This window comes from Athene cunicularia, assembly GCF_003259725.1.
Source record: "Athene cunicularia isolate RWA chromosome 21 unlocalized genomic scaffold, athCun1 chr21_part1, whole genome shotgun sequence".
NCBI lineage: Eukaryota > Metazoa > Chordata > Aves > Strigiformes > Strigidae > Athene > Athene cunicularia.
In genome coordinates, this window is record NW_020799127.1 from 756686 (window position 1) to 765108 (window position 8423).

General features: G+C 52.5%; 1 protein-coding gene across 1 annotated transcript; it reads right to left on the reverse strand.

The window, feature by feature from the left end:
- Positions 1–4773: 4773 nt before the first annotated feature.
- Positions 4774–8421, reverse strand: C21H1orf50 (chromosome 21 C1orf50 homolog; the record flags this gene model as incomplete). Its single annotated transcript, XM_026862906.1, has 4 exons — positions 4774–5372; positions 6027–6158; positions 7351–7437; positions 8392–8421. Coding segments are annotated over 4 exons (432 nt in total), but the record flags the coding sequence as incomplete, so codon positions are not given.
- Positions 8422–8423: the final 2 nt, after the last annotated feature.

Below are 8423 nucleotides of genomic sequence, written 5' to 3' on the forward strand. Positions count from 1 at the left end.
GCCCCGCCCCGGAGCACATGGAGGGCACAAGTTCTCCCCTACAGGGTGCACGAGCACCCCTGCATCCCCCTTAACAAATTCCCTCCGTTTTTTCCTTTTTTTTTTTCTGCTTGAACTGAAGCTGAAACACAAAGAGCTACGACTCCTCTCGTTGAGATCCAGGCTTCGCTTCCCAAAAGGAAGGGCCTAATTCCGAATTAATCATCGCCCCGTCTCCTGGGGCTCGCGGGGCGCAATGCTGCGCGGGTGCTTCCCTGCGAGTCTCTCCCAGGTCCCCTTCTCTCCTAAGGGGAGAACGAAAGCCATCCCCAAATTTTATTAACCTTGCTTGATCCGCTGCACGTCCCCCAGTCCTGGGGAATGACGGAGGAGGGGTTTATCCCCAGCAATGAGCTAGTTCGTGCTGCCGTCCCTGCAGGGCTGAAGTCTCCCTGGCTGGGTGATGGCCACAGTGCAGGGGGTATTCACAGGGGGTTATAACCAAACACCCCTAAGCCCCCCAGATAAAAGGAAATATTACCCTTCAAGTAAAAGAGCACAAGAAGAAAACCTCCCAGGCACTGCCCGTTTGAGAAGCAGGAACCAAAATCTGCTCTGAAACAGAAAACTTGCTTAGAGTTAATTCATTTTTTAAAAGCCAGGAAGACCTGTTGGTCTCGCAGTATGGCTCAAGGTGACGTGGAAGCAGCAGAAACCCTGTGGTTAAAAATCCCTGCTGTGGACAGCTGAAAACCATCTGAAAAGGCTGAAAAAATCTCTCTATATCATTTTCATTTTTGCCTGCAGTTCCTGGCCCTGGTTCAGTGCCTCCTGTTATTTCAGCACGTCTGAAAGATGTTTTCCCTCTCTCAGTTATCGTTCCTGCCATTGAACCATTAATAAATCCATCTCTCAGGACCAGAAGAAGACAAGAAGGCTCACAGCAACCCTAAAAGTCAGCAAGCATTGGCTCTGGGGAGCATCCAGGAGAGGATCAGATGCTAAAAGCATCCTTCTGCCGGCCCTTTTAAATGAGCCCTGGTTTATCTGCACATCCAAAGATGGAGCAAAAACTGCTCTGTCCAACTTTAATGGTGTCAGAAGCCCATCTGTGTCTTCTCCTGCAAAGACTGTCTATCCCTGGGGATTTCAGAGCAAGCCGCTGCCCTCAGACCACATTCACCACTGCCCTGAGTGCTCATTAAAGAGCAAAGGGAGAGGAATATTTTCAAAATTAATTTTCAAGATGAAGCCATAAATGGAAGTGAAGTCTCGCAATAGTTGATTTTTAACCTTTTAATCTGGGAAATGCATTATGTACTGCAGCTGGAACAGCAGCTACTAGCCTGCAGCTCCTGGTTCTGCCCCGTTCACCCACGTTACCTACGTGGTTGCTCCTCCAAGCAAAGCAGAGGGCCCAAGCTCGTTTAATTAAAGGCTTACAAAACATGTAGGAGCGAGACATGGCCCGTACCTCATCTGCAGACAACCTCTGCCCCCCAGCACCACATCCTGCTGACTCTTCTGCTGGTTTTTGGCTTAAAACCTTGCCCCATCAAGTCAAAAACCCATAAAGGCAACGGCTCTGTAGAGGCTGAGATGAACAGATGAGATTGTGAATCTGGAGGGACCCAAGAAGTCCTCCACTGAGCACCATCTCCTTGGTCCTCCAGAAATTCATCCTCACTACAAGTATTGCAGGAGGTTTCAGCTCATGTTTCTGCTGCCAGCTCCATCCTCGCCCACTTTTCAGAAGATGGATTGCTTGGCTCTGCAGCAACACCTTCCAGTATTTCTGACATTGCCTTAGCTCCTTGGGTTTAATTAGATCAAAAACCAGACAAAATGGCAGCACCGGGCAAGCTGTTTTGGAGGAACCAGTCAGTGTTTTGGAGGAATGGTTCCCCTTTTCCAGCACCACCTTCCACATAGTCCCACAGCAGGACCCTTCAGCAGCCACATCCCCACTTCCCGCAGTGCAGAGAGCGCTGAGCATGAGCCCACCGTCTCCATGTCTTGCCTCTTGATACCTTCTCTATATTTTCATTAAAAGTTTCAGCCTTAGTGGTTTTGCTCTTTTGGGGCAAATCCAAGAAAAAGATGTTTCAGTGCCCAGAGGAACTGCAGGACACCTGGGAGTTATGGGATACAGAGGGTCAGGGGTGTTTGCTGGAGATGCAGGAAAACATGTGTGAAATCCCACCAAAGGCCAGTGTGTGAAATCACAAGCTTATGGAGGTATACAAACATCTCCCTGATCCCCTTGTGCATGTCATTGCACAGATTTTAATGATGGGAAATAGAAATAAAACTGGGGCAGGAATCCCCTCTTCCCAGAGGAGCATAAATCAACACAAGCAAAGATCTCTGGTGTTGCTGTAATTAGCACCATGGCAAAGCCCATGCAGTAATTAACTTTCTCCCTTCCAAGATTTAATAACATGCAGTAAAATAAGACCTGGGGCGATAAAACAAGCAGGGAAAAAAACCCATCAATTTAGACACTTGTGACTCGATAAGGAATGAACTATACTCTCGTCTAATAATAATACATAGCTTCTAATCTGCCCTTGTGCTCCAAGTGAGCTGCGTAAAGGTGCTTGAAATATCACACACTGACTCCGGGGACCAGGTTTCTGCTGATTAGAGGCTCAACCATGCTTAGATGGGGCTGAACCACTGCATCTGGCAGAGCTGGGAGAAGAAAATCAAGGACAAAAAAAATCTTGGACTGCCAGGAAGCTTTCTCAAAGCTCCCATCCCTCTGCAATCTGAGCAGGGAACAGCTCTTCCCACGGGGAAGGCCACCAGCCTCAAGCATCTCTCAAGGCAACTCCCAGGGTGTGCCAGGGGTGTGGGGATGAGAAGAGAGGGAGGCTGGAGGGGATGCTCTTCCCTGCCAAAGGGGTATACACTGCAGCAATGGCAAGAGCCAGGGATGGTGCTGATCCCCACGGGTATCTCAGGGACCTCCCTCCCCTTGGCAGAGTCACTGCAGCACCTAAGCTGAAGCAGTAGGTTCAGACATTGAGATGAAAAGGCGTGAATCAAGGGTGACCTGGGAGAATATGGTGTTACAGCCACCTCCTCTGAGGGACGCCAGTGGAGCACCCAAACCCCTCCCAACTGCAGGCGAAAGCCAGGAGGAGGAGGGTACTCTGGGGACTTGCTGTAAGACAAACTAATCAATGCTAGAAAGAGAACAAGGAAGTTTCAGGAGTCAGAGGTTCTTTTGAGAGCGTGTACATGAACTGATCCAAGCCTGATGTGCAGACTTAGCCCCAAATTGTTTCAGGCACCACCCAGCAGAGCTGAAGGCAGTGGTGTCTGTCTCAGCCATGGGTAAGGAGAGACAGGGCAACCCCTGGGAAGGTCACTTGGAGCTGAGTGACTGCCTGGAGCAAGCAAGGCCCCAGGAAGGTGAGTGACTGCTGCACCCAAGACCATACCATGGGGAAGAGAGGACACAGCTCTTCCACCAGAACCTCAGAAGCCCAGAGAGCCCAACCAAAAACGCAGGTGGAGGTGGTGCTTCTTGGAGCCCAACTCCGAGTGCACCTCCACCCTCGGCGGGCCCATACCCCTGGCTCACAGTTCCCTTCCCACAAACAGTCCCCAACCCTCACACGTCACCAGCAGAGGAGGCGGCCGAGGTCGGTGTGCACATACAATGCTGGAGCAGCACGGAAGGTCACTACCTTGTCATCTCGGGGAGAGGAACAAATCATGGGAGGATCCGACTAGATCGGATGTTGCACACCAGGATCCAACCTGGACACCTCCATCCCCACCTCGGCTGCTCAGAGGAGCAGGTGAGCTCCTGGAGAAGCCCTGCATGGCTGGAGAGAGGACAGCTCCTCAGCACCTCTGATATTTGTCTCTCCCCAGTTCTTGGTGGAAAAAGAAAGGCTGGAGATGTCCTACCAGCCCCGCATGCCATGTGTCTCCGTGGTAAATCCAAAGGGATGCTTGCCATGCAGACGGGATATGGGGCCTGTCCCAGAGGTACATTTGAGCTCAAGATGGATTTATTTTACTTATTCCACTGCTCTGGTACAGAGGCATTCAGTGTCCCTGCACATTTCTGTCTCCCCCTGGCAACTCATCTGCTCAAATCCAAGGGGAACACATGAGGACTGGGAAACACCTTCTGAAGAGCCCCTGAAGCCTGCATGGCACTTTTCACAGAATCATTCAGGTTGGAAAAGACCCTCAGGATCATAGAGTCCAACCCTCAGCCGACTCTACAAAGTTCTCCCCGGCATCACATCCCCCAACAGCTCATCCCAATGGCCCTTAAACACACCCAGGGATGGGGACTCCACCCCCTCCCTAGGCAGCCTATTCCACTCTCTGACCACTCTTTCTCTGAAAAATTTTTTCCTCATGCCCAGTCTGACCCTCCCCTGTCACAGTTTCAAGCCGTTCCCTCTTGTTCTGTCACTAATTCCCTGTGGGAAGAGCCCAGCCCCAGCCTCTCTGCAATGTCCTGTCAGGAGCTGCAGAGGGATGAGGGCTCCCCTCAGCCTCCTCCTCCTCACACTGAACACTCCCAGATCCCTCACTGGCTCCTCACAGGATTTATGCTACAGGCTCTTCACCAGCTTCATTGCTCCCCTTTGCACTCGCTCCATGATTTGAGGATGCTCTTCCCAGAGAAGAGAGCATCTCGACATGAGTCACCTCATGTGCCAGACTCAAGGGTTTGGACCAGCTGGGACAGAGACCAAGAGACTCAGGTCACAACAGACCCTTCCACGTATGGTTTCGACTGCTCTTCCCAGGCCACAGAGCTTCCTAGATATGTGCATTTTAATGAGAGGCAAAATCCAGCCCTGAAATCATTACCTGCCACAGGTAGTCACAGGGAGGTACACTGGAGCCGGACAGGTAGGATGTATTTTATGGCATTATCACGTCTGCCTCAAGCATTTTTGGTTTTCGCCCCAAACCCTATTGGAATTGACTCCACCTGATATTATCTGCCTCTTGCTACAGCTTGACCTAAGTCAAAGAAATAAATTACTCAATTACTAGAAAATCCAGTAAGACTGAATGCAGAGTAAGACTCGTTAAAGCACAGAGAAGTACTTGTGGCATGAGCATTTTTGCTCCTTGGTCTCCTTCCTTGCCCTGCCTTTGGCAGCATGCAGGCTCTGCGTGTCCTCACACAGGGACCCTGCGCAGGGCGTCCTGTATGGTCACTCGTGTCACTTGGTCAGGCCCTGGAAGTTGGGCTCTGTACATGGAGGCAGAGCTGCCTGACGGCTCAGCAGCTTGTCCAGGATGTTTATTTCAGCATCTCGTCTCTCAATGTCCTCAAACGGAGTCCAGGACATGTCGTGCTGGAGCTTATAGGCACCGAGAAATTCATGGGGACTGGTACCCCATTCCTGGAGGAGAAAGGAGATATTCACATCACTGCTCAGTTTCCCTCGGAGCAGGGCTGTGCTGTCCCTCAGCCCAGCCCCTACCCATGCTGGATAGCCTTACCACCTTTGAAGTAGTCCCAGCTATGTGACCATCCCATTTTCTAACCTAAAAATAGCCTCATGAAAAGAGGCTTGGGAAAACAAGATCTCCCTGACCTGCACAGAGATCGGTGTTTTGCTCTGAAGCCTTCACCCCGCACTTAAGAAAATGGGTGGCTTGGAAGAAGGATACCTCCAAGATCATCCCTACCAAGCTGCAGACAAACTCACTCCCTGGGCTGATACCCCTGAGAAAATCACACTGCCAGACAGCCACACCAGACAGGGAAGGCCCAGGGCACATTTGCAGCTCTTTATTTCCAGAGAAAGAACTGCAGGGACTGAAAGGCAAAATTCAGGTCCACACACCAAAGGTTTTCTTGCCCGACATCCACCAAAATCCAAGAGAACTTCATCGTATGGCTCTTACACCAGCAGAGTAACTCAGACTAAGGACAAACACCAACAAATGCCCCCAGCAAGCTGGTGCTGTTGTCTGAAGTCCAGAAGTGCCCAAGCACCAGAAACATTTTTTTTTTTCCCCTCCCTGCTCCCATAAAGGCTGTAACCACTCACCTTAGGAGACAGGATGGAGAAGTATCGCTGGCCACTCTCCCGCCTGTACATGTAGTAAACGTTTCCTGGCTTCTTCACGAGGTTGCAGGCCACGTGGTGCAGATCAGCATCTCTGTTAGCTTCATCCAAGACCTAAACCACAAATTTAAAATGTCCACACTTGAAATAAAGCTACAACATGCTATTGCCTCTCAGCCAGAGATACATCACTTGACACACCACTCATGAGGCCTTGTCCTCCTTGGTCCATGTCTGGCTTAACACAGCACATCTTTACTTGCCCCCGGAAGGACATGCTTTCCAAAGAAATAAAGTTTCTCCAAGTTTCCCCTGTCAGCTGGACCTCAGAGCTCCTGTACCCCTCCACAGATGTGGAGGTACCTCCAAGCATCAAGGATCTCTTCACCACAGCCCCAGGTTCACCTCTGTGCCTGATCCCACCACGTGCTGGTCTCATTCCTTGTCTCTGTACACAGCTGCCGGACCCTGTGGGCTCCCCTGCTGCAGTCCCTGAGCGAAGATCAGCAAACAAAGAAGAATTCATCTCCCCAGCTCCACCAGCTGACTGCTCCACAGGCTCCAGCTCCACCAGTTAACGATTATATGACGTAGCGGCCTTGATGGCAGTGGGCCAGTCGCAGTGACTGGCAGATCCTTTCCCACTCAGGCTCCGACATTTCACCCCCAAGGGTGAAGTCTGAACTGAAGAGAATAGCCGAGCCCTGCTGGGCTTGCTGCCGTGGCCACCTGCTCCAGCAAATGAGCTGGGACAAACTGGAAAGTCAAGCCAGTTATCAGGTAACAGCTCATCTCTGTCAGGGGCTCAGATCCAGCCAGAGCCACGTTGCACCCTGCTGCACCATGTCCTCCTGGGAGCACAGCACAGCCGCTACGGTGATAGGAGTCATCTGTTGCAAAACCAGCCATCTCTGTCCTTCCTGACTCCTGAGCTGCTTTTGACTACCCACCCTCGCTCCTCCGCCTTAAAAAAGAGGACTTGGGAATGCACCAAACAACCCTCCTCTGTCCCCAGATGATACCAGACAATAAACCCTCCTTATTTTCCCACTGAATCTTCTCTGTTTGGCTCCTGGTCACGATTCACATGCAGGCCACAGCTCTTCCCAAATGTCTGGCAGTTAGGAAAGATGCAAATCTCCCTCCCTCACAGAATCATTCAGGTTGGAAAAGATCCTTGGGATCATCGAGTCCAACCCTCAGCCCTACGCTACAAAGTTGTCCCCTACACCATATCCCCCAACAGCTCATCCAAAGCATCCTCTACAAGTACAAGGCAACAAGCCTACCCAGCTCACATCCTCACCTTCCGAGCCTGCTCCTGCAAGTACCGGATCTGCTCGGCGATGACGGTCAATTTATTGCAGGCGTTCGCTCGGATGAAGTCATCTGCCTGTGAGGAAGAAGGAGGCTTGATCGGGATGGGGAAGAGCTGCGGCCCTTCGGACCTTGCTATGCTGGGCATGTGCTGGAGAAGCGATGGTCGTGGCCTCGCTCAAGGCTTTAACGGGGCTGTGGGTGGTGCAGGAGCTGCCCCGTGTGCGACCGTGGCATCCCCGGGCAGTGAGGTGACAGGCGTGGAACTGGGCCAGGCACTGGGAGCTGCCTGGACATGCTGGAAGGGAGGGGAAGGGAGCACAGGACATACTGGGAGGCACTAGGGTGGACTGAGAGGTAGTGGGATAAACTGGGAGGAGGCAGTAGGACTTACATGGAAGTGCTGGAGTGGACTGGGCGAACTGAGAAGCTCTGTGGGACATACAAAACTAGGACGCATTACCGGAAGGCAGTGGGAAGTAGTAAGAGGAACTGGGATGGACTGGAAAGAGCAGCAAGATGTATCAGGAGGAACTGAGGTGGACTGAGAAGCACTGGGATGGCCTGGGAGTGACTGAAGGGGGAATAGGACATATCAGGTGCTGGAATGGACTGGGAGCAGGGGCAGCTGGACACACGGGATGGACTAAAGGCAGCGGGATGTACTGAGAGGCAGTAGAGCATACTGGGGTGGATTGGGAGCTTATTGGCGTGTTCCGGGAGTCACTGAGGGGCAGCGAGGCACAGCGGGAGGCACTGAGGTTGCCATGAGAGGTACTGGAGGCACAATGTGGCGTACTGGGAAACACACAGGGTACTGGGGCGTACTGGGAGGGGACAGTGGGACACACCGGGAGGCCGCCAGGGACAGCGGAGAGCAGTGAGACGTACTAGGAGGCACCAGGGCCACCGCCGCCGGCTGAGGAGGCCCTGGAGACGGCCGGGAGGGAGCGAGACACCGGGTACCCGGCGCGGCCGCGGGCCCGGCCCTGTCTCCGCCATCCCGCCGCCGCCGGGGCCCGGCCCTCACCTGCTGCACCTGCCGGGCCAGGGCCACCAGGT